This window comes from Zonotrichia albicollis, chromosome W (genome assembly GCF_047830755.1).
Source record: "Zonotrichia albicollis isolate bZonAlb1 chromosome W, bZonAlb1.hap1, whole genome shotgun sequence".
Classification (NCBI taxonomy): Eukaryota; Metazoa; Chordata; class Aves; order Passeriformes; family Passerellidae; genus Zonotrichia; species Zonotrichia albicollis.
In genome coordinates, this window is record NC_133859.1 from 7,948,923 (window position 1) to 7,975,446 (window position 26,524).

At 41.0% G+C, this 26,524-nt stretch overlaps 1 protein-coding gene across 4 annotated transcripts in view; it reads right to left on the minus strand.

Annotated features, from left to right (window-relative positions):
• The window catches only part of LOC141726879 (neuromedin-K receptor-like), a 49,585-nt gene extending 33,057 nt beyond the window's left edge, over positions 1 to 16,528 (minus strand). For 2 of the 4 annotated variants that reach the window (XM_074531982.1, XM_074531985.1), the window contains exons 1-3: positions 16,053 to 16,528; positions 1,462 to 1,650; positions 799 to 840 (exon numbers count right to left, since the gene is read on the minus strand). In XM_074531982.1, the coding sequence (XP_074388083.1) occupies positions 799 to 840; positions 1,462 to 1,650; positions 16,053 to 16,528 (707 nt within the window). The remainder of the gene's footprint in view (positions 1 to 798; positions 841 to 1,461; positions 1,651 to 16,052) is intronic. The other 2 variants (XM_074531983.1, XM_074531984.1) reach the window with 2 other exon arrangements.
• Positions 16,529 to 26,524: the final 9,996 nt, after the last annotated feature.

The following is a 26,524-nucleotide window of genomic DNA, read 5'->3' on the forward strand; positions in this document are numbered from 1 at the left end:
ATTAGCGACTGCAGAATAGGGTGGGTTTGTCCATAACTAGCTGAGTTGATTTAATTGCACAACCAAGTATCATGAGGGAAAGCTAGGCATTTGGAGCTCTAGTCTGGACCATAAAATAAAGAGGAAAATAAGTATTTTACTGATATATTGATGCAAAAACTCTGGTAAGAGTCCTATCACCCAACGTTCTTCATATGGCAGATCTGTGCACACAGACAACACAAATCTGTGTGCAGTAAAGTCACCGCTGCTGATGTCAGCACTGGGAAAACAAAGATCATTTCTTGTGCCTCCTGCTAGTTCCTGGTTAAATGTCAACTTCAGATGAAATCTAGTGAATGATAAGTGAAGGATCCCCAACAATCACTGAGAGTGACCTTCCTGCCCTAAAGAGAAATGTCTGTGAGTGGCTCCTAAAGTGATAAAAATTATATGTGACTAGGATGTCTTTCACCTGCCTCATAAAGAGCAAAAGGTCAAATTTGATTCCAGATAGTTACACAGACTTTCAGCCTTGAACACAATATTTTTCTTAAATGTCAGTGATGACATGAAAGGACAGATGCCTAAGTAGCCACTTATTCCTAACTCTACCAGAGGGACAAATAGGATATATTTAATTTAATTGACTGATATTCTCACATTCAGAAAGTGGAATCAGTTACAGGTTATCTAGTTTTCTCTATTGGACTAATATCTGACATAAGTAACAGAATGAAGTGGCAAAATCCAGCCCTCCCATGGAGAATTCTAGAGAAAAAACCAGCTGGTTAGGGCCTTCTCATTCTCTACAATTACCTGAAAGTAGATTGTAGTGAGACGGATGTTTGCCTCTTCTCCCTAGTTACAAGAGAAGAAATCGCTTCAGGCTGTGCCAGGGAAGGTTTAGACTGAATGTTAGGAAAATTTTATTCACGAGAAGGGTTGTCAAGCATTGGTACAGGCTGCCCAGAGAATCAATTGATTCACCATCCCTGGATTTATTGAAAACCTGTGAATGTGGCACTCAGGGACATAGTCTAGTGGCGGACTTGGTAGTGTAGGGTCCATGGTTGGACTTGATGACCTTAGAAGTCTTTTCTAACCTAAATGATTCTGAGGAGAGACTAGAAAGCCTTTTTTTTTTTTCCTGGTTAGGATAAAGAGGAAGTTTGCTTTGAACTGCATGTTATGTTCCCAGTTCTGACCATCTGTCTGTATAGAAGTAGTGATCTTACATGCAGCAATGACGGTAAAAATGCAGCACAGGAGGGAGCACACTCAGATGTGCAAGAGAATAAATTTGTTCTGTTTATCACACATAATGCTTTATCATCCGTAGAAAAATGGCTCTGCATTTCTCAGTGATCAAAGCTGTTAGTTATTCTGCGTGTAGAGTATCTGTACAATGCCAGAGATTTTGCCAAGTCCATTGCAAGTCTCAACACCACCATGCACAAGTTTAAAAGAACAAAAGCTTACGTAAAATGCTGTTTTGGACCACCTGGCCATGCTACATAGCAAAGAGTTCTCCCAGGCATCACCTTGGTTATGGAGTATAGGCACTGGGGAAAGGCCAACAGGAATGCCAAAATCCATATGCTCCCAATGACCACTTTGGTAGCAGTTGCAGAGAGCCTAGGTTTCAAGGGATCAATAATGGCCATATATCTGTAAAAGAAAGCAAAAACCTCTGTGTAAGAACTCTTCAGAAATTCAAATGTATCTAGAATCAGCCAAAGCTTAGGGCAAAAGTGGAGATATTTGTCTTCCTGAATGTGGTGGTTTGACCAGGAAGGAGTGGGAATTCTGGGATGCTGTGGTCAAACCAATGGATGTTCTGAGTTTCATACTGACACCTGGTGTAGCCAGTGGGGTTTGGACACACCTCCGAGAATACACAGGGGTTAAAAGCAGGGCCTCTGGCCTTGGGAGGCTCTCTTGGGACATCGCGGCGAAGAGGTCAGATCACCCTCCCCTGTCCAGTCGCTGCTGCTGGGCGGGGGAGGGGCAGCCACGTGGTAGGCCCTGGGCCTGGACAGAGATGGGAGGTGAGGGGGCTTCGAGGATGGAAGGGTGGAAGATCCCAGGGAGTCAGCCCTCGGGCAGCCATTCCCCCCCCAGGAGAGAGAGAGAGAGAGAGAGAGAGAGCCGGCGACACCGAATGTGATAGCAGCCGGCCCAGGAGGAGAAGGGGGGAGGAAGAGTGCCCGGCCGGAGCGGCAGCGTGTGGGCAGCGTGTGTGGGAGTGCCGCTCCGGGACAGACAGAGACTGAAAGTTTTAACCCCTTTCTTTCATGATTGGGGCCTTGCAAAAATGCTAATCCTCCTCGAAGCTGAATAAGAAGGGAGATAAGAGATGAGATGAGACAAGGACCTGGCCCGAAGAACGTGGAGATGATTGAATGGGAAGAGATGATTTGGAGTGGCCTTTTGGCTGGACTTTTCTTGTGGCCATGGACTCAGTTGTTCCTGTGACACAGACTGCACTTAGGGGGAAGCAGTGGCTCAAAACCAGGAGGGTTCTTCGTGAGGACCCCCCGGCCCCAGGGGGTTGGAAAAATATGGGGGGGACAGATGTCCCAAAGCAGAGACTGTGCCTTTTTGGAGTGAGACAAGGCATCCTTGAAAGACAACCCTAAAAGCAGCTCTGGTCCATGCGTCAGTGGTGAGAGCACTGGGCATGGAAGGAAGATGTCACAAGCGGCAAAAGGACTTTTTCCGGGTGGTGCCGAAGTGACAGGGAAGCACACGAGGTTTCAGTGTGTTTCCAGGGGAAGCCTATGGAACAAGAAGGACTCCTTTCCTCTTCATGAACTGCAGTTTGAGTATACTAAAGTGTGGGGCCAAGGCTGGGCAGTTGATGATTTGGGAGAATGTATCGGATTGGGAAAGTCAGGTAGTGGGGAGGGGGAAAGTGGTTTTTGTAAGGTCTTCAATTTTTTTCTTTTCCTTATGGTCTTTCCCTATTTTCCTGTAGTTTAGGTAATAAAGTGTTCTTTATGTTTAAGCTAAAGCCTGTTTTGCTTATTCCTGGTCACATCTCACAGCAGACACCAGGGTGAGGGCATTTTCATGGGGGGCACTGGCTCTGTGCCAGGCTCAAACCATGACACTGCAGTTCTGATGTTGCTGTGCTCTTTGTGTAGTTCTGCTCCAGTGAAGGCAGCGCTGAAAGGAGAAGCAGGTTCATTGGATATTATTTTGCAGCCATGGGACACCCAGTTAATCACATGTGCTATCAGTAGAGAAACTATTTTGCAAAAAGTTAGACAATTCTCTTACTGTACAGCCTGATGGGAAAGCACAATGCAGCTGAATCTTCTGTTACTCTGCTAGGTCATACAACATTTATTTCTTATACAAAATTTTGCAGCCAAGCTGTCAGGATTAATAGTCATCTGTCCCAAAGCTACAGGAACCTGATAAGTCCACATGCATTTATTTCAGTAGAGAGAGACTGACTTCAGATTGTCTGCCAAAGAACAACAGAGCAACTGATTCATACAGAGAACTGAGAGAAGAGCCAGTTTAGAACTGGTAAAAGCATTAAGGGAAGTAGATGCATAAAGCAAGAAAACATCTCATTTGCCTTCTCAGTTCCCGTGCTCCCAGGAAGGATAGCCTTCTTTGTCCTGGCCCATAATTGTATTGGCAATTCAGGAATGTGGTAACCTTAGAAGAACATGCAGAAAAAAGAATCAAAATGTTTAAGTAATTACAATTAAAAGTTTAGAAAAAAAAGCAATGAGAAAAAGCATCTAAATCAACAGTAATAGAAAAACAAGTCTTGTTTTGTGTTTTTTTTTTTTATTTCTGTTACAGATGCAAGGAATAAGGAAGACACAAAATTTGTATCAACCATTTTTTGATTAATATCTTGTGTTTGCTGCAATTGAAAGACTCATACTCATTTCAAATAAATGGAGTCATATATTTTAATTGTTACGGTACACATCTAGGTTCATGGCAGACTTGTCCAAGGTTTTTACATATTGACATTAGCCATGAGACAATAACAATAATATTTATAAAACAATGTTTCTGGTAAGAATTTGTGCAATAATCTTTTACATCCATATTTGCATGCTGTGGTACACAAATTTTACTCAAGATAGTCTTATTTTTTTGGAAATTCAGATGAGTAATTACAGAACAGATATTTGTTTTAGCAAAGCTAACTCTGTTTATAGTTAATGATAAAATATGTGATAAATCCAACATTGGTCATAATAGTGCTATGCCTTTTCTAGTAGACATAACTGCCCTAGTATCTTAAAACATCTAAGTGTTGTCAGAAACAGGGAGCGATCTAAAACAGCTTCAGTTCAGTTCTGAATCATCAGTTTCCATATCTGGAATTTCAAGTTTGGTAATTTTTTGTTTTCACTGCACTTTGATATTTTTTCTCTGTAGGGTAACAGTTAGTTCCCCTCTCTTTCACGTGCCTTTGGCTTTTTATTGTGTTAGGTATTACTTAGTATGAAATAGTTTTGAGCGCTGGGTGTCTTCTGTTTCTTGAGAACAGCAGTTGGATTGCTGCCCTCTTCTACCTAGTTCCTTTCTCCTCTGAAGAGTAAGTACCACTTGGTAAAGAAGTCAAGTTTGTAGTCATGTGCCCTGTCTTTCAAATTGAGCTGGCTTTTGTGTGGACTGCCAAGCACTGTCCAAATATTTGAAGATCTTTACTTGTAGTAAGTGATAAGCTGTAAGCAAATAATAATCTCACATGATTGTGAGATTCTTGAGACATCTCCTTCTAGCCTGGAATCATTCCTTCAAATTGCTACTTTTATTCAGATTGCACATTGCTATTATTTTATGTGCTATTGTCAGATTTCTATTACATTCACATTATTCTTATTCCCAGTTATATTAATCTTACTCCCAATAGATACCAACAGTAGTTCTTGTTGCCTAAGATAAAATTTGGTTGTTTTATCTCCCTGTCTGCCCTTTAAAGACATGGATTGTTTGGGTGAAGTGACTCATACAGCTGTACTGATGGAAATTTTAACAACTGGCTGTCTGAGGAAAATAAGTCAAAGGCCAAGGATCAGATAAAAAGTGCGCTATTTATTTTTAGAGTTCAAATTTGAATCATAAGCCAACAGCCTAGCTATTGCACAAGATTGATTACAAATATGTCAGAGGCAGTCATTCTAACAAGCAAAATGGAAAGGAAGTAGGGGAGCTTTGACTATTCTCTCAATAATAGCTTTGTTCTGGATAGATTTAGTGGAGAGTATTGACAGCTCTGTTACAGAGCCTTTGATAACAAATCTAAGTTATTCTACTTTGCCGGTACGCTAACAATTACAGTGTGTTCTGTAAGTGTAAGTTCTCTAAGTGGCTTTTCTTAGAAACAAAATTGCTTCATTAACATAATGAGATATTGCTTTATAATTGCAATTATTACATTCACTCAGATTTGTCATGCATGTTTGGTAGCATTTTCTTAGGGAAACCATCATTGCCAGAAGTAAAGTAGAAAATGTGGATTGAGCCTTTATTGAAGGTCAAGAACTACCTCCATGTTTGAACAGAATCTGGATGTTATCTCTTTAGCCAAAAGAAGCCTTGAAAAGAAGTGAGTTCTTCCTGCACTGTTAGCTGTCATTTGCAAAGGAGGCACACATGCTCCTGCTTATGATTTTGTTTGCTGTAAATGTTATCTTGCCATTACAAGTATCTATGGCTAGTTTGTCTATCTCTGTAGGCTCAATCTGAAGTAGCGGTCACTAAATTTTTGGTTTGCTCTTGCTTTTGATCTCTCTCCATTCAGCAAGAGTGCTTCCAGCAGGAATGAAAGCTCCTGCTAGCACAGGCTAGAGGTTCCATGCTTAGGTGTTGCTCAGAAAATCAGTAAGGAGGCTAAGGATAGGATAGTGGGTATGTGTAATGAACATATTGCCCCTGAATATTACGACTGCTCTGTATGATACCCTTACATATATTAAGGATGGAAAAATGCCAGTTACAAGGGGGAAGAGTAGACATGCTATCTGAATTTTGCAGTGAATGGTGCTGAATATGGTGTAGAAATAGAAGAAATGTTTGAATAGGCCAGGAGTGAAAGGGAAAATTATGAGATATATAGGATCTAGCAAAAGAACTGAGACTAGGGAGCAGTTTGTTGAATGAAAAAACTAGGAGTGAAAAGAGAAAAATGAGAAGCTAGTAGGAGAAGAAGCAAAGAAAGGAGAATTGTAGAATAACAGCATATAGAAATTGTGTTGAGAGAGGAGACAGTAAGAAAGGAAAGTGGGGGTCATGTGAGAGCAAAAGACATGACAGAAATCAGCCCTAGCATAGCAGAGATTCCAAGGTAAGTAGATGTGGTATAAAACCAGAACATTTTGGCAGTGTGGCTTGGTGGCAAGCCCTTCTGCCTCTGCAGCTGTATGGGAGAGGACTCCCAGAGAGTTTTTCTCTCTGTAGTCAGCCAACCATAAACAACATGCAAGGGGAACAGTAGGACTTCTTGGGTGCTCCAGTGTCATCTGTCTTACAGACTGTTCTGCTACTCCACAGTTCTTTCAAGTAGTCTGAGCTTCGTCATAGAATCGTACAATAAGCTGAGTTGAAAGCAACTCATGAGAGTCAGAGTCCAACTCCTGACCCTGCACAGGACCATCCCCAAGAATCACACTGCGTGCCTGAGAGCATTATCCAGCTGACACAGGCTGTGTTGTGCCCACTTCCCTGGGGATCCTGTTCCAGTGCCCAGGTGCCCTCACAGTGAAGAACCTTTTCCTGATACCTGAGCTAAACCTCTCCTGACTCAGCTTCATGCTGTTCCTCCAGGTCCTGCCACTGGTCAGGAGGGTGAACAAATCACTGCCTGTCCTTCTGCTTTCCCTTGTGAGGATGGTAAAGACCGCAGTGAGGTCTTCCCTCAGTTTCCTCCTCTAGGCTGAGCAATCCAAGTGCCCTCAGCCACTCCTCATAAGGCTTCCCCTCCAGACCCTTCTCCAGCCTTGTGGTCCTCCTGTAGATGCTCTCTAGATAGAGTAATGCCTTTATGTTATAGTGCCCAAAATTTATGCAGTTGTTCTGAAGCCAGTGACAAATGCAGAAGCCCTCATAGGTTCACCATGTTCTGTGATATTTATACACAGACCTTGTACCTCTCAACACCTCCTCTCCAGGGACAGTAAAAGATGGTAGGCATTTGAGCTGAAGAAGGATTTCTAATGGCTACAAGCAACTGAAGCCTTGTTACACCACTGAAAAGCATTCTGGAGCCACACAGACATTTTTTCAGTGGGGTGCTGTGACAATTTGCTTTGCAGTCTTTGGACAGTTACTGTTCAGTCTGTCACCAGGCTTGAGCAGTGTGGTTCCCTGCTGAATAAAGGGTTCTGAACTCCCACTGAGGTGGTTTGATTTAAAGATGGGACTTGTAATGATTTCTCACTCCAGTGGGAGCTGCTGATAGTGCCACAGATAGCTTATTGTACACAACAAAGCAGGGATATAAAATATACATCACTGAAAGGAATGAACTCATTATACTCATCACAACAAGCAAAAAATTATTATGACTCCACCCAACAAAAAATTTATACTTGGAAAATAATTATAAGATTGAATATGCATATTTAGAAATGCAGGGATGGAAATATGTACAGGTAGAGTTCAAGCTAGCACTTCCAAGAATGTGGATTGCTCAACAACTGCACCATGTTCTTCCGTGTATGACTCCAAAGCATTTTAGATAGCACTTTAGTTTCATATGCACATCGTTAGCACATGATTTTTTTTTGTGGCCGTATGACATCCCTCTGTCATCATTTCTCTTACACCTTTATCTTATGTTAATCTTTGTCCCTAATTGATTACTACTAAAGTCAGCAAGTGTCTTTCCACTGAGTTTAATGAGAAATCATGCAGGCTGCATGCTACAATGGCTGGTGCATTATGGTGTACTTGCTGCTGCACTCTTTTCGTAGCTGCTGGGGTCAGAACAGATCCAGTTCCCTTCTGAACTGCTCTGTTTGTCTAGAGTCTACAATTTGGACTCTTCTTTTCTTGTGTCTTGGGTTCACCAAATCAAGAAAATCTGTTTTCTCTGAAACAGAAATAGAGAGTCTTCTTTTGAATACCATTGATAAACTCTTTAAGCCAGTAGTTTGAATGGCAGCATAATCATATATCTCTCTTACAGTTTTCAAGTAACATGAGCCAAATAGCTGCTAAATACTATAAAAGCTTGAGAAGTTTGTGTATTATGGTCCCAACAATAGAAAAGATAAAAAATAAACCTAATTTGTCTTTTTGTGAAATAGCATAGACTGGCTAATACAGCCAGGAAGACCTTTCATCTTTAACACATCATTTAGAAAATTGTGGCAAAAATACACAAGATGTTATTAAAAGAAAATGATGTTTAAAATTGGATCCTGCAAATGCCCATTTGTGTGGAAGGGGCTAGCAGCGGGCCTGTTAGCTAAAGGAGCAAGAAGTAAGAAGAAGAAGAAGCTGATAAGGAGCTTTCTCCAAGGCCGTAACCAAGGAGATCGAGAGAAGGAAGATAAGAGCATTCTGCAGCTGGATGAAGCGATTTTAGAAAGTTAGGTGGAGTCAGAGTAACTTTTCACCAATGGCATGATATTGAATTATTGTGGCCAATAGCTAAGGTAGAAGAAGGGTAAACAACTGGAAAGTGTATAAAAGATCAGCCATTTTCATTAATAAACTGTTGCCAAGTGTTACCAACTGAGACTACTTGTGGTCTCTGCTTTATGTCATGACCGCCTCGACTGCGACACATTTGGAGACCCAGCTGGAAGCCTTTAATCATCCTAATTGATTTGTTTCACCTGTTTACAATGTGTTTATAAACTCACATGGGGCAAAATGTAATCATCCCAGATTGTAACAGGAAATTGGAACTTGACAAAGGAAGAGACAGAGAAAAATCATAATGCTTGTATGTAAGTGACTTGTCAACAGGAGACAGCAGAGCATGCTTCTTTCATGAATACACAAAAGCTGTTATTCCCTCAAGACAGAAGCTGATCTTGGGAATTTCTATTTAGAAGCAACTGGTATTTAAAAAACTTAAGGAAATTGCTGTGATTCCCTGCCCTTGTTTAGAATATTGGTGTGGAAAATCCTCCAAAATGTAAGCTATATAGGGTAGACTAAAGGTCATGGAATGAACTGAGATTTAAAAGGGATTTTTTGTATGATGAAAACATAATCTTTAACTTTTGTATTCTTTAATCTATATCTGCTACCTACTAGAGCAAGGCTCCTTCTTTTCTTATGTGACTGGTTTGTATTCATTTATTTAGTCTGACTTTCTCTGCAGGAAGGGTGGCTGTGGGCATTTTTGTACGACTAGAACTGGCTGTTGAGACAGACTGGTTTTGGTGCCCTGAAGGGCCTGTTGTGCAGTGTTCACCTTAAAGCTAATGCCATAAAGGAGGTGTGTGACAACATGACAGGTAAACACATGGTACATTTGAGACATCAATATCCCAGGAGTATAATTTGGCCTTGATTTACCCAGAGGAATGTGTGTTGCTCTGGGTGAATGACTATTTGTGCTTTGAGCAGAGGGAAACAGTTTTTCTGAAATCAGAAGTAGCTTCCATTGCCTTGCTTACAAGCACCTCTTAACTAAAACCTAAAACCAGTAACATTGAAAGTTTCCAGGATGGCTGAGCTCTCATAAACAGAGCATTCTACTTGAGGAGGATCTGGTAACTGACAATGGGCTAGATTTTTATAAGTATGTAATTCATTTTATGCAATGTATTCTATATCTATGAATATTGATAAAAAAAGACCTGTGTCATAAAATGACAGACTGACTTCCCCTGACAGAGAGGTTTCTGTTTCTCCTTTTAATATCATCTGTGTAGGCTGTTGAGGACCAGTGCAAGGTCTGTAGAAACAGCTCCAGCTGCATAACCCCTGTTAGTTACTTTTCTTCCACTGTCATCTAGATGGGTTCCTTCTTGTTTCTGTAGTTATCTTGAAATAATTTTGTTTTAGGGAAACACAGGAATGTGAATGATAGAGCTTTATTTCCTGGTTGGTAAATTAGTCAGAAAAACATGAGTTTAGGCAATAATATTTAAGAAAATCAACAAACAAAACAAACTGTTCTCGCCCAAAAATTCATCACCCCAACCCTTGACTAACTTTTAAAAGTACCTCAGGCCACATTGCATAGTAAACCACGGAGCACATTTTAATAGTTTTCATTAAATTATAAATAAGAGTATGCATTTATGGCTAAGACTCTGTCTAAAATGAACTTCTTGTTTGAACATAAGGTTAAAACTTGGTGGATATTTCCTCTCTGGAACAAGAATTCTGGGGACTTGTTGCTGTTGTAAATGTTCCTTATATTTCTCAAGATATTGGTGTATAAACCTCTTTTTTTACAGCACCTTTTGAAAGCAGCTTATTAAATAGAATATTTACTCAGTACAAAACAAAAAGGAAAAAATACCTGTTATGCCTGTATTTTTTTTCCAGACTTTTCCAGTATGTTTTTAATAATTTAACTCTGACATGAATTTTGACCAAAACTGGAAAAAAACCTGTCTTTTTGCCCAATCACTGTGAAATTGTACCATTGCAAGAAAAGGTTTGTTTTTCCTAGGCCTCTGAATCCTGTTGCCATTGCTTCAAAGTGTTCTGCAGAAACTATCTCACCTCTTTAGTAAGAGAGAAAGAGAATGGTCAAGTCCAAAAAATATTTTAGACCCTCAGGTGAGTCCTTTGTGTTTCAGCTCTTGATATTTGAACCCTTAATGCCCTCCTATTTCTCTCCAGTTCTGAGAATTGGTAGCTTTCAGAGAGGGCAGCCTAGATACTGGAACCCATAAATAAGATGTGCTTCATCTTCAAATACTCTTTGAGGAAGACAGAGAAATAGGGAAGGGATTTTCTCTTTGAATTCTATAGTTTGGCAAAGTAAGAATAGAAATAATAGTGATAATTTCTAAAGCATATCTTGCATTTTTTGCCCTTTGTGATGTGCAGTGACCAAGTGTAATTCCTGAAGTTGTGATTTTGAAATAATCCATCAGTTTGAAAAAACATTGTGTTGCACTTTAGTATTGTAGTAGGGGTATGGCAGGTAGTTTTTTCTGTAGTTATGTGGCACCAGAGGCTTTAGGAAAAGCCAGATAACAGTAAATGGCATTTTATGGAAAAAAATAGAAGCACTGTCAATTTCTTATGGTGAAAATATTCTCAGATATGAGTGGGAGGTCTCTAGCCTGTGAAGCACAAGAAACTTGAAAAAACCTCCATCTCATTTTTTGTTTTTATTCTGATGCTCATCTCTCTCACACAAGTCTTCAATGCAAATTCTCACTTCTTTTTAAATGAAAACCATTTATTTTGAGACATCTAAATCTGAGGGATAGGGAATGAGAGAGGGGCGAAAGGCTGCAGTTCTGTTTGAACAGAGCTCTGTGCCAGGTGTGGCAGCTGGGCAGTGCAGGTTTCCTTCTGTCACTGCTTCAGCCTCCTCCATTCACCAGTGAGCCAAGCACAAAACACTTGGTGCCAGGCTCACATTCAAGGTTGCAAATACCAAAAGATCTTGATGTGCATCTCCTGCTGACGCTGCTGCCATGTCATCACAACACAGGGTCATGCCCTGTGCACTCCGTGTCTTAAACTGCCAGAAATGTTTGAGATCATTTTTATACATACACATTTCCCTGTACCTTATTATTTCTGAGCACACAAGGTAGGTAACAGGTACTTAACAACAGTCAGTTAATAGATGATCTGGAAGTACTATCAGTTTAAAATGCTTATGGTGCATGAAGGCCTTGAGCAATTTGTCCCAGGAATGGGAAATCAGGCAGAGCGTGATACCAAAATGTATTCTACTGGAAAGATAAGACATTTTTGTGCCAACTGCCTACTTCAGAATTTCAGTAACATTAATTTATAGGGCATGTGGTACTATTTTGTGACAATAATAACTGCTCTTACAGAATACATCTGGAGAGATTGAAGAGCCTAAGTGATGTTTTCAGGATGTGAGTGTGTATATATGATGAGTTTGGGTTTTATTTTATGAGGTGAATCCTGTGTTTGTCTCATGTCCATCTTCTGTTACAAGCTCGTATCATTACTTTCACTGAAGTCTGAGTATATAGAGGGATTATTAACAGCCATCAGTAACTGAAAAATGTCACAGGAAAAAGAGAAAACTGACACAGTATATGTGTGCTTCTGTTAATATATTAAAAGTGAGAAAATAAGATGGGAAACTAGAATGACAGGTATTGAATAAGGATAAACATATGCTTGCTAGAAACTAGGTAATACTAAGGTTCATAAAAAAAGAGAGAAGACTGTGCAAGCAGAGAAATAAAATTGAATAATAAATACAAAGTCAAATAAAATGAAACAAATGTTTTCTGCCTTCAAAGACCAAAAACTTTCAGGTGTACTAGGAAGAAAAGAAATAGTAAGATATGAATAGGATCAGCAAGTACTCATGATTGCTATTAGAATACTTTTAAGTCATGAGGAGTTGCTTTTACGAAGAGTTAAATTCATTGACATGTGAAAATCATTATGGAATTGCAGAGAGAAAAGTAACTGAGAAAGTAATACAGTAAATGTGCTACAACCAGGGGAAAATGCATAGTACTAAGTGCTCTAATGAAGACATGTTATTTTGTGCTATATTGCTGCATTCCAAAACTTCCACTGTAATCATCAAGCATCTGCAGAGAATTTTTAGGCCTACACACAAAACAGGTTGTATAAGGAAACAATCTCTGGCCTCAAAAGTAATTGCTGGCATACCTGAGCCACCTTCTTTGCATGCTAAGATCTTGTAGGAAAGGAAAGCAGATGTTCAGTACTAGGTGGCCTAAATTCTGCATAATTTACTGTCATTAGTATGTCCAAGAACTGTACAGCAGTCACACACTGTATTGCCATGATCACAGATGGAGTTTAGGATCATGGATGGATCCTTTAGGATCATGCACTGGTGAGTGACAAGGGCATATTGGCTCCAGAATTATCTCCTATTCAGTTTATCTTGGACTATTTACCAATTTATCCCCATAACATAGCTAAAGGAACTGTTGCACTGGAAGTAATGGAACTGTGCAGTGCGAGCTACAGAAGAATGCAGCAATGAATGTCTGCAGCACAGTGTAAAATCCCTGCTGCTTCTGGTGCCTGAAACAACTTGGTTTGAGTACCTGTGCCATCTCTGCAGTAGACTGCAAACAGCCTGCTGGAAAAGAAGGAGAAAGCAGCAAAAAAAACCCACTAGAAAGGGTTGGTCAGAAGTGTGAATAAAGCCACATGAATTTGAGTCTGTGTTCAAGGACCAGGATCTTCAGTCTTGGATACTTTAATCGTCAGCTCCAGATGCAGCTCACCCCCACTGCAGGAAGTGCATAGTTCACAAAATTCGGTGTCAGCCCAGTAATCTCACAATTCACACATCTTAGAATGTCCTACAGAACCAGATGGGAAAGGAAACTTGTACTGCCCATGACCTCTGCTCGGTGATGTCCAGGTTCACAGTCACACATTTAGACTCTATGAACATTTGGATGCTCTAAAGCAAGCAGTGGAGCATATCACAACATACTTTTTAGTGAGTTACTACCCATGACCTTTCGTATTTTGAGATGGTAACAATTTCTAAAGGAAAATCATCTGATCCCACCATTTCAGTTCCCTTAGCAGCTTTATCCAGATTTGTAGCTTTTGTTGTTTTAATGTTTTTAATTAAAAGAATGTGTAAGGATGAGTTTACTGGGTTAAAATGGCTGAACTTTTACAAAAGGCAAACGGGGAACAAAAGTTTTAAAAGGCATCCATCCAGCAGAACTTTGCCCTGGAATAGGGCAGTCTGTACATCCAAGGATATTCCTTGGGATCTGTTTTGACCCATAGGTTTCCTCAGCTTGGCAGAATTGCTTTGCAGAGGTAGCCAGGCAATATTTAAAGGCACTAAATGCATCAGGTGTGATTTGGTATAAAAGGAATAGCAGTGAGAATAGGGAAGGAGGGATAGACTGCTCTTCTGTTTGTTTTACATGATGCTGCTTGATACTACAGAGAGTTCACCTAAACACGGCTATGCCATTGTTCATTGAGAAGATTTTCATTTGCCTTTGGAGGCAGGTGAACTTGGATGATGTAACATAGTGATTTCTTCAGGGGATTTTCTGGCAAGAACTAGATCAGAGCAAATAACAGTAGCTATTTACTCACCTCTGAGCACCAACATTTTGCATTGCTACACTAAGGAAAACATTTCCAATAGATGTATCTGTCCATTGCACTTTTAGTCAGTGTGGAGCAGAGCTATTTTCTGTCACTCTGGAAATGCATTTGGATTCCTAAGGAACTGTATTCACTTTTGTTCCCAATTTCCTAACATAAATTTAGGAACTACCAAAGTAGTAAGTACTACATCTCTGTGGATAATTTTGTCAGGAAAAAATGAAAGAAAACATTAGTCAGAGCATTCCTGTAACTGCTCAACTAATGACTTGATGAGCTGCAGCAGCAACTATTCAATATGCAGCTCTAGCTGTTAAATACTTCACCTAAAGCCGTTTTATGTTTCAGAAAACCTCAAGCTAGATGACAGTCTTAAGCAAAACTCAAAAAGAGAATGAAAAAATCTTTGCCTGGTCAAAGGTGGTAGCATTGGTGTTACACAATCTTCTCAATTTTTAATGGGGATTGACATTTGAGAAGATACATCACTAGCAGGAGGAAAGTGTGCTGATTTCCTCATGTCTTCTCCCATCCTCAGAGCAAAAAAGTACAAGAGTTGTCAAGAATCTAATTTGCTCTTTCCTTCCTAGCTTTACAGAACTGAAATGCATTTAGCCAAGAGTGCCCCTGAAAATTTTCTATTAGTAGGGCAAAAAGAAAAGTATTATTATGAACTTGTCCACAAGTACAAAAGGCACAACAATGTTTCCCAATCTTTTAACCTGGAAATGAGAAATGACATCTAAAAAGTGGATTGAATCTTATAAAACCTGAACTACCATCAGTTGGAAATACTGCAGTTCTGATAAGTCAATTCAGAAAATATGTATAATGTGATTTGAATATGTAGGAGTTTAGTGAATAATCTCAGTGCATTGCTAAGAGGAGTAAAAGACCTGAAATACAAACCAGTTTAAAAAACAAAAAAAAACAAACAAAAAAAAAACACCCACAAAAAAACCCCCAGTAAGTTATCTCTCCAGCACAGCAAATGTGAAAACAATAATAAAGAAACGTTTCCCAGGGGAGACTCAGAGCACTCTCTGAGAAACAGAGTCCATCAATGCATCTGTGTAGGAAACTGGCAACTACATCTTCCCTCTGCTGTATGGATGTTACAACTGCCTTATTCCATTATTGTCAGGACTACAAAGGTAAAGTTTTTCCCAAATGTTTTTCCTTTGAGAGTCACAAAGCTTTATTTTGCTTCAAGAAATCAGAAAAAACCTGAGCACTTTGAAACTATGTTCTTACCAGACCTCTAGATATGCACAGATGGTAATGTAAATAGTCTCATTAGTTAAAATCAGCAGGAACAAAGCATCTCAGAGCTGACTGTGAGAAAAGCTGTTAAAAATGGGATCTGAAGTGATTTCTGAAGAGGAGGCAAATGCCTCTGCCATCTGCAGAAATACAGAAAAGAGGGAAATTTGAAATCCTCTCCCTTTACACACAGACACTCTGCAACTGCTTATCAGTATATATCAGATGCCTGGCTGAGAGACAGACTGTTTTCACAGTGGGAAGCAAAACCCTGAGTTGCTGTTACAGAATAAGTATTGAAAGATGGAGCACAGCTGAAGTCAAACAGACAGAGGAAATTTTGGTTTAAAAGAAAGCAGAAGAATAAAAACAATGGAAACCTGAAGAAAAAAGACCAGGAGGAAAAGTGTGTTAGGAAGAGATCCTAAAGAAGCACAGAGGAGCACAATGCATGAGCTATTGAGATCTTTGCCTCTCATCACTATGATTGTTATCTGTGCATTTTTATTTTGGCAGAGAATCTGATCTCACCCTCTCACCCCTACACTTTTCTCTTGTCTCACCTGTCCACAGCGATGGCTGTCATGGAGTAGATGCTGGCAAAGACAGCTGTGATTGGGAAGAAGTTGTGGAAGCGGCAGTAAGCCTCTCCAAAGTACCACTCGCTGTGCAGCGCGTAGATGAAGTTGATGAGAGTATTGAAAGCAGCCATGGAGGCATCAGAGAAGGCCAGATTCACCAGGAAGTAATTTGTCACCATCCTCATGCGCTTGTGAGCCAGGATAATCCAGATGACAATCAGATTCCCAAAAACGGCCACCGCCACCACGCCACCGTAAGTCAGAGACCACAGGGCAATGCGCCAGGAAGGTTGCACGAACTGATTGGAGAAGTTGCCTGATGAGGAGGCTACAGGGGCAGAAGCATTTGCTGCTGGTGCTTCCAGAGCCTGTCCCCAGGGATCACCTGCTTCAACAAGGCTCACGTTCCACCTGCTGCTCGTGCTCATGTTCCACTTGGCGGTGGGGACCGAAGTCATCTTGGGTGTTTCTCTCCCCTCTTCCAGGAATGATGTAGCTCTCCCAAATCCCTATCCCAACCCCTCCAAAATCCCCACCAACAGATAAGAAGAGGGAAGGAAGAGAAGGGGAAGTAAGGCAGCACAGCAGGTGCTGGAAAGGAGAGCTCTGTCAGAAAAAATCTTTGGCTATGCTGTTCAGACTGTTAGAAATGCTCTAACAGACAAGTCAAGAGAGCTACCTTGGAGTAGAACAGCATCCTGTTTCTCCTCTGTACAGCCTCTTGCTTTTGATTTTGCTCAAGGAGAAGGGGACTGGGAGCCAAGGCACATTTTATAGGCTTGTGAGTTCCCAGCGTCACGAAGGGAGTGGAGCGATAAGCTCCATCGGCTGGTAAGCTAATAGCTCCTTCCCTCTGCTCTCCCTCCCCTTGTATGTCATTCGTTGCCAGCAGCAGGCACTTTCAGGAGCTGTGGAAAGCATCACAGGGAAAATGAATTCTCATCTCGTTTATGTTGAGAGATTTGTTTTATATTGTCTTTCTTTAAGTTTCATTATTGTGCATCCTTTTTTAAATAGTCTATTTGCCCTGTGTTTGCAGTTCTAATCAGCTGGCTTAGTTGAAATTCCCAGGACTGAGGCTGCCTTTTTATTAAAGCTCTTTCCAGATGAATTTATTCCAGATCAATTCAGACCTCCTTTTTTTGCTGCTCTCTTTTTATTTAGTACACACTTTCCTTGAAACCATTCTGTAACTTACAGATTTAGAATAGTGACTCTTTCAGACAAACAAATACATTCTGCTGGTCTCTAATTTCACTTTTCATTCTGTAACATGTAATTGATATCAAGAAATATTTATAAGCTATTTGCATATTCAGTAGTTACTGATTTTTAGTGAAACAGAATGCAACCCTAAACATAGGTGTCCCTAGTTATGGGTAAAATAATAGTGGTTTGTTTTCTTTGTGTCTTTGAAAAAAAAAAAAAGTTCTTTTCCCTGATTTGCATGTATTTCATGCTTAGTACTATTATTATTTTGAGCAACCAATATTTTGTTATGCAGTGATTTCTATAACGGTATAAAAGGGTAAATGAGAAAATTTAACACCCAATATTTTCAAATCCAAAATCAGTTTTCTTGTTAATATGTTAACAACAGCTGGCATTAGGAATGCATGTTTTATGCAAGGACTGATTGCAAGGGACTTCAACTAACAAATCTTTGTTATTCAATAGGCTGCAGTCTTAAGGGAGAAAATGTGTTTTAGTGCTAATCTTTCATGTTTCAACAATTTAGAGCTGCTGCTTGTCATCAGCAGAGGTTTCAATTGTATCACAGCAGTGGGAGCTATTCAATGTCCCTATCAGCAATGACATATTCAGTACTTTTTTAAACAAAAGCTTCAAACAAAAATCAAATACTCCTGTGTACCACTTCCTCCCTGATGTATTTACCCAGTGGAAGCAGTGCCTGCATTTTAATTGTCAGGTTTTCACTGCAGTTTTAATTTGAATGAATGTAATTGTGGCTGTTTCTGTATGAGCTTTTACCAACTTATCCCAGCCCAAGCAGCTGCCCCCATCAGGCTTAGAAGCTTTGCAGAAAACCACAGAAGCCCTGCTGTAAATCACCTGGTGCTACAGCCTGTCCAAAACCCACCCATGCACTGCAGATGCTTGTAACAGGAAAGTCACTGCAGTGAATCCCACAGTTCCATTTTGAATTCTAAATCTTCCACCTGCCTCTTCTTTCTTCCTCTCCCTGGAGGCGAGCCTGAAGAAAGGCATGGTAGACAATCTCTGTGAGTTTGAGAAATGAAAACATTCAATTGCTGGTTTCAAAGCGTGAGGAACAATGGACTGACTAGTTACAGCAGAGTTGGACACTCAGCTCTTAATTCCAGCAGCTTCACTCAAGATTTTCCCATGGCTGTAAACCAGAGAGTACAAACCCAGCCCTGTGCCCTGTACCATTCCACCTTTATGCCCAAACTAAGAACTCCAGACTTTATTCTTTTACTAAGCTGATATGTTTTTCACATTTGTACACCAGTTGCACAAGTGCCCCACATTTTTCTGTTGCTTCCATCCATCTCTCCCAACCTCAGCTCTATTACTCCTTTCCCTTCATTTTAGCAGAGACAGGCATCTTATTTCTAGCACACAGTACTGACAAGCGTGCAGTAGAGTGTAAACTTACAGGAACAGAATCCTGTAGGGCACTGTGGTAATTTCCTCTGTATGGGGAGATAAAGGATCTGTGTTTGCACCTCTTGCTGTAGTTCATAGAATCCCATTCTGGTCATGTTTTAAATTCTGTCTCAGGTTTCTATGAAAAATGTGCAATATCCAGTAGTGCTGCAAACTAGGGACTGGATTTTGACTTTGAAAGCAGAAGTCTAATTTCTTGTTCTGGAATGAAGCTTGTCCTAGCTTTGCTGTGAAAAATTGCTGGCCACTGCACTCCAAGTGTTCAGGAGAGACCATTCCCATGTCTTTCCCTAATCATCTATGGTCCCTCCAAGGGAATTTGTTCTCAATGCATTCCCAGTCACAATGTGAGAAGACAGTACAAGGTAACATCTCCTTATTCGAGCAGAACTATAGGCAAACTGAGTCCTTGAGACTTACTGTAAACACAAATCAGGAAGCTTTTTGTGTTTGTGAAATGTCAGCCAGGCCCCCAACACAGGAGTGTCAGCTTTGCAGTGCAGAAATCAAAGTCTCATTGATTCTGTCTTCCTCTTCAGAGGTATGCTGAGAAAATAAGTCTTGCCTGTAGGGAAATTTTTATATACTATGCTCCTCCCCATCCCCTCTTCCCCATAAATGAGAAGAAAAACTGTGAGGTTTTAGCATAAAAGGACATTGATATGACCATTAGCATAAAAAGACAACCTAGATTTTTTAATTAGTCATTTGCTCAGTAAGATGGATGTGATCAGCCTGCAGCATGGATCTGAAACTGGCAGAAGAGGTGGCTGAATATCTGGACTTGTTTTGTTTTGAGAAGTAGAAAACTGAACAGCACAGGACAAATGTTGGGCAGCTGGATCAGTCTCCCGTGGGGAATATTTATGACTCCTTTTGGAGATGAGTAAATATTTGCTAGAATAAATTCTCTGTGTTCTGGTTTTCATTCTTACTGAAACCACAGAGAAATAATTGGAGCAAAACCAGATTTTCCTACATCCAAAGGGCTACAGCAAAAAATAGGGTGATTTGCCCTTGCTAACATTTTACTAAACTAAATAAGAAAAGATGTTGGGCAGCCAGTCATTAATTGAATCTTATCTATAGAGGAAACTCACATATATAGTGATGTCAGCTGTGCTTCTCCATTAAAATTTGTATTGGTTACACATGTACTGATTGAAGTCTAGTCAGCTGGAGGCCATTAGCATTGAGTTTCTCAAAAAAGTTCCACAGCAACTTTGGTGAACACATTTGTGTTAATAACTTCTGAGTAGCATAATCTACCTGACTGGGATGCACGTTATGCAAAGGAATAGTACAAAAGACAAGGATCTCTGTTTTTTCTCAGTCTCTCATAGACAATAGAGGGTAACTGTGCTGGTGTTTTCTTCCAGAACTGTTACAGGTATTTGTTATCTTATGTTAACTTTTGGCCATTCCAGTTTATGCCTGTTTGTGGTTGGAATGTTTAATTTTCCACTCTGTAAGGCTACTCAGTTTTAGTGTGACTTTCTTCTGGCCATCTGCTGTCTTCTATTTCCTGATGGTCATTTGCTCCTTTGCTTTTCCACTGACAGCTACTTTGTACTTTTAAACAGTGGTTAAACTTGTCACTATTAGCAGCTCCCCATTCCCAGCTTCACAGAAACACTAGGAAATCGATAAGAAATGTCCAATGTGTGAACAGAAAAGTAGCTGTGATTGTCTCTACCTCTTCCTTTGTGTTATACAGTTTGAAGCTGTTTTTTCACAGTTCCAGCTTAGCTGGCTCCTACTTAGCCAGAGCAGAAGCTTAGCTCCTGACTTAGCATCTTGACTAGAAGGTAGATTTAGAAGTTATTCTTAGTTGTTTAGGAGATTATGATTTAATTTTCTACAGGTCTTCTGATGTGCTTGAAGTTTTGTTTGGAAACTTGTTGGGGACAACCTCCTCCTCTTCTCTGGCTAGAAAAAAACCCCATATTTGTGTGCCCCACTTTGTTTTGATTTTCTTCTTAAATGTTATCACAGAGGCATTACCAACCTCTCTCATTGGCTCAGCATTGGCTAGTGGCATGTCCATCTTCAGAGTCACGAGCCATTGGCTCTGCTAGACATGGTAGGAAGCTCCCACCATCTTCTCACAGGAGCCATGTTTGTGGCCCCCTGCTGCCAAAAACCAGGCTGTGGCAAACCAACATAGGAGGCCACCAAAATTATCAGAGGGATGGAACACCTCTCCTATGAGGAAAGGATGAAAGAGTTTGGGTTGTTCAGTCTTGTAAAAAATGCATATTATATGATTGGCTCTTAGCAAATATTACAATGCATACTATATGTGTTATGTTAGAAATTTGTGCTGTATTAATCTCTTTTAAGTAGTGCTGTATTCATCTCTTTTAAGTAGTGTGGTAAATATAGTTTTTGGGCTATGGCATAATATTGAAATAGAGACTATGTGATGTAGGATACTTTTTGTAACTAGCTCAAGGAATGGATAAGATAATCAAGAAATTCTTCACATAGAGATAACAGCAGCAAGACACCAAGATCTCAAGAGAAGAATTATTGCCTCCTTATCGGGAAGGCCCAGACTTCGATAGACTAAGAAGATTGATTTACAAGATGGGGAGGAAGCTGAAATTAAGCCAAGCACCCTACTTTGAAAGGAATGTTTGAATCATGTATGAGATATATAAATATGCAATAGGCTATTGTTTTTAAGGGTTAATCCGTTGTTAGCAAAGTGCGCTTTGTGGCAGAGAGCAAAGCACCCAGACATCTGTAATTCTTTGCTTTTTATTGTCTTTTATGGTCCTAATTTTGATTGTCCAAATTCTTATTGTCCTAATTTTTATTACTATTTTTATTACTATTGTCATTACTATTAAACTTCTAAAATTTTGACAGAAGTGAATGGCATTTTTCACAGTCTGGAAAAGAAAAAGCTGTGGTGTGACCTTATTGCAGCCTTTTATCACCTGAAGGGAGCCTAGAAGAGAGATGGAGAGGGACTTTAGACATGGGCATGTAGTGACAGGAAGAGGGAAAATGGCTTCAAACTGACAGAGGGCAGGTTTAGATTAGATATTAGGAAGAAATTCTTCATTGTGAGGGTGGTGAGGCACTGACATCGGTTCCTCAGAGAAGCTGTGTAGTATGCCCCATCCCTGGAAGTGTTCAAGGCCATGTTGGATGGGACTTTGAGCAACCTGGTCTGGTATGAGGTGTCCTTGCCCATGGCAGGGCGTTTGGAATGAGATGATCTTTACGGTCCCCTGCAACACTAATCATTCTATGATTCTATGACTCTGAGACAAAAGAGCAACAAAGATCTTAAATAGCAAACATTCAAGCGAGTTCCTGATGCAAAAGGTAGCATCCTAAAATTATTGCCCAAATTCAGCTTGGTACAGAATTTCTGAAAAGCCTTTTCTTAAGCCCTTGTCATGTTTATAGAGAAAAGGGAGTGGAGGTTTTAGTGCTGTCTATTCAATAACATCCACATCATGGCTGAGGGTGTGATTTTCGGCTGGAAGAAGCTGAGGCCAGAAATGGAAATTGTGCCATTTTTTGCATGACTCCCTGTGGGGAGAAGGTATCAGGGTCAGCTTGGCAGATCTAGTCCCACTCCATCACTGGTGGTTCCTTTCCCATTCCTCTGTGCTGTGGCTTTTGTGGCTTGGTGCTGAAGGACTGTGAGCCTGAGATGCTGCTCTGAGAAAAAGAAAAGGGAGAGAGAGGTGGTGGTGCAGGGCAAAGCCCAGCCATGCCGTATGGAGCCCAAGCCCCAGCAGAGACTAGCAGAGCAGAATTGGTCCTGAAGGCAACTGCATGGAATCAAACCAGAAAAGCAGAGCGGTCCAAAGTGGAGGCGTGGCACAACATGGATTATCCAGCTTCTGAAAGGGCTTGTTTGCTCTAGTTCTTCATTGTTTTTTTGGATGGGGGGGGGGGAGATGAATGTTAAACCACAGAAGTTCTCATGGTCATATTGCTTTTGTTTTCCTGAATATCATGTGGCCTGAGTGCAGGGCATTTGTCTGGAAACTATGACAGGCGCTGTCTTTGTGAAGCATTTCTGTTTGTTCAGTGGTAAATACCCTTTTATAGGTACAAATTTCTCTCTTTTGTACTCTTTTTATTAATATTATTATGCTTATTGCAATTTTCAGTAAATTTTTATTCCAACTGATAATCTCTCCTAGTGTTCCTCCATTATTGGAAGGGGTGAGGGAAAGGGAGTAACTTGAGTGGGTTGTTTTTCCAGCTGGATTTTAAACCACCACAGCCCTGAAGCTAAGCATCTAGCAGTTACCTTCTGATGCTTGGCTTGAGATCTATTTGGATGTGAATGGAGACCCTTGGCACCGATACCTTCTAATTTGCGGCATAAGTAGATGTAGCACAAGCTGTCCTACCCGGTTCCCCACACCTCCTTCGTGCATCAGCTCATTAGTGCACTACTGGTGAGCAGTCAGGTCAGATCTAGCACTAATCCCAGTATGGTGGTTTGATCTTGGCCAGATGCCAGGTGCCCACCAAAGCTGCTCTGTCACTCCCTTCCTCAACTGGGCAGGGAAAAGAACATATAATGAAAGACTAATGGATTTGGGATAAGGACAGAGAGATCATTCACCAATTACTGTCAGGGGCAAACCAGACCCAACTGGGGGAAATTAATTGATTTTATTACCAATCAAAATCAGAGTAGAATAATGAGAAGTAAACAAATCTTAAAAACACATTCCCCCTACTGTCCCTCCTTCCCAGGCTTAACTTTGTTCCTGATTCTCTACCTCGTCCCACACAGTGACATAGGGAGATGGGAAATAGGGGTGTCTTGGGGTGATTCATAATGATACTGTACCCCAAAAATTATCTGAGCCCAAAAATTGTTACTGTATCTTTAAGACCCCACAGCTGGGAACTTTGTGTGTATATGTGAGGGGATGGAGGGGGATTTTGCTTTGGTGTGTGCATTTTTTAAAATCTGACTGCCCAGGCTCTCTCTCACCCAGCTTGAGGCCGTATCAAAAATGGGAATCCTCCCCCATTTCAGGTCTCTCTGTTCCAATGGAGTGGTGAGGTCTAGCAGTTTGATATCTAGCCATTATTTACTTTTTTCTTCCTGCCTGTTGGCATCCTGTTTGTTAATAAACCATTGTTTTTTCACTTTTATCTATTATTAATAATTTCTTATTGGTGGAAAAGGATTATTGGAACCCTAAAGAGATAACTCACAGGGTTCTCCTTTTAATTGTCTTAAACCAAGACAAGGGGTTATGGTCAGTTCATGCAGCTGCTTCTTCAGAGAGAAGAGTCCTTCCCCTGCTCCAGCTCGGGGTGCCTTCCACGGAAGACAGTCCTCCACGAACTTTTGCAATGTGAGTCCTTTCCACAGGCTATAGTTCTTCCCAAACTTCTCTAGCGTGGGTCCTGTTTCACAGGGTCCAGTTCTTCAGGAACAGGCTGCTCCACTATGGGTCCCCCACAAGGTCACAAGTCCTACCAGAAAACCTGCTCTAGCATGGAGTCTTCTCTCTATGGATCCACAGGTCCTGCCAGGAACCTGCTCCAGTATGGGCTTCCCATGGGGTCACAGCCTTCTTTTGGGCATCTACCTGCTCTGGTGTGGGGCTACTCCATGGACTGCAGGTGGATCTCTGATTCTCTGTGGACCTCCATGGGCTGCTGGGGGACAGCTGCTTCACCATGGTCTTCATCATGGCTGTAGGAGAATGTCAGCTCCAGTGCTTGGAGCACCTCCTTCCCCTCCTTCTTCACTGACCTTGGTGTCTGCAGAGTTGTTCCTCTCACATATTTTCACCCCTCTCTTCTCTGGCCACAATTACTTCTGCACAATAATTTATTTCCCCTTCTTAACTATGTTGTCACAGACGTGTTACTGCCATCACTGATTGGCTTGGCCTTGGCCAGCAGTGTGTCTGTCTTGGAGCTGGCTGGCATTGGCTCTGTCAGACATAGGGGAAGCTTCTAGTGGCTTTTCAAAGAAGCCACATCTGTAGCCCTCTCACTACTAAAACCTTTCCACACAAATCCAATACACCCAGCATTTAGGGGAAAGTTCCGGTGGTGCAGGAGGTCAGATGGGTGCAAGCTTCTAGGCAGCAGCTGGATGCTCTCACCTAAACCTGCTCCTTGTAAACAACATTCCTATGACTTCTGGAGACACTCCAAGAATCAGCCAGACTCCATAAAGATGGCACCAGGGCCAAAAAATAACACACCTTGTAATTAAGTCATGTGTCACTATGGTAATTTCAAGATATCCTTCTGGTCTTTGTTGACCTGTCTTTATAACTGGTTTCTCTCTGAATTCACAAGGCAGGGAGTGTGTCTGCTGCCCTGCACTGCAGGGTGTTTACTAAAATGATCACAGCATGATACAAAAACTTAATAGCAAGACACTAAAAAAGCCAATTCTCAAGTTCAATGACAAAAAATTTCCCAACAAACTGCAAGTTTTTAGGAAAGTGACTTGCTGTCAATCTCCCCAGGACTGGAATTATAACCATAAGCAGTTTTAACATGAAGCTCCCAGAGACCCAAGCCTCAGCTTTAGATAATAATTTTCTTTGCAAAGGAGCTAGTAAAACCGAAAATTAATTAAGTCACTGGGAATGATGACTGAGATGCACACTAACAAGAATAACATCAATAGAGAGGTCAGAGGACTGGTAAAACAGATCCTACACACAGTATGGTTTAAATGCACATTTATAATGTCTTTCAGCCCCTGTGAGTACACATCACCTCCATCCACCACTGCCCAACCCCTGTAGCTGAGGAGGGATGGACCACACTACCAACCACATGGACTCTGACTGTTTACCCATGCATGCAACAGCAAATTGCCCACAAAGTCTGAATTTGCATGCATGCAGCAACTTTTCAAAGCCTAGCTCAGCGTCCTCTGCCTCAACATTCATTATTATCATCCTCCAGCAAAGCATTACAAATACAAAAATCATGCTCCTTGTTGCATGACTACAACCTTGTTAGTTCATCTCTGTGCTTGGCAACAAACATAGAAAAATACCAAGTGCTCGGCTCAATCCATGGTATAAATGCAGGAATTATCCTGTGTCATGTGTTACCTCAAGCATTTTTCAGTTCCAAGTTTAAGGAGCTTCACCCATCTTTCCTCCTTCTCAGCTGCTGCGAGAGACTAGAAGGATTGTTGGCTTGAAGCATTTTGGGTACGTGTGTGGGGAAAGGGGAAGGTTGAATCTCGCCCTGGTGAGGCGATGCCCTGCTTTGCACACACGCATACTCTCCCCTACCCAGCTAGAGCCCAGCCCCCGCAGTAGCCACTTATCACTGGCACACCCCAGCCCTAGAGCCCCAATCTAGCCCCAGAGTGGCCAGATGACTGGAAATCTCACCTGGGAGAATGGTCCTGGAAAGCCAAAGTGTGCTTAATCCAGAACATGAGGCAAGTATATCATGACCCTATCTACCTTGGACTTTACATCAGGTGAACACCACTACCAGGAGTGGTAGCTATATTTGTTCTTTTCTATCTCTTTTTTATCTTCCTCTCTTTCTCCTCCTAATTACCTTTACTTGGAGTTTTGAGTAACTCTGAAATAAGATGGGCTTGGTGTTTTCTAAGTTTAATGGGCTAAGCTAATGTTTTGTGAAATGTTTTATGTTGATTGAATGCTGCTCTAAACTTTTGCCAAAGTTCTCTGATTTTCTGAAATTGTCAGTAAAGTTTTTTGTTGTTTTGACCTCTTGAGAATATCTTGTCACCATTTAACTCCATCTATGTGGTGTCCGCTCGATATATCAACTTCTAATTAAGACTTAAC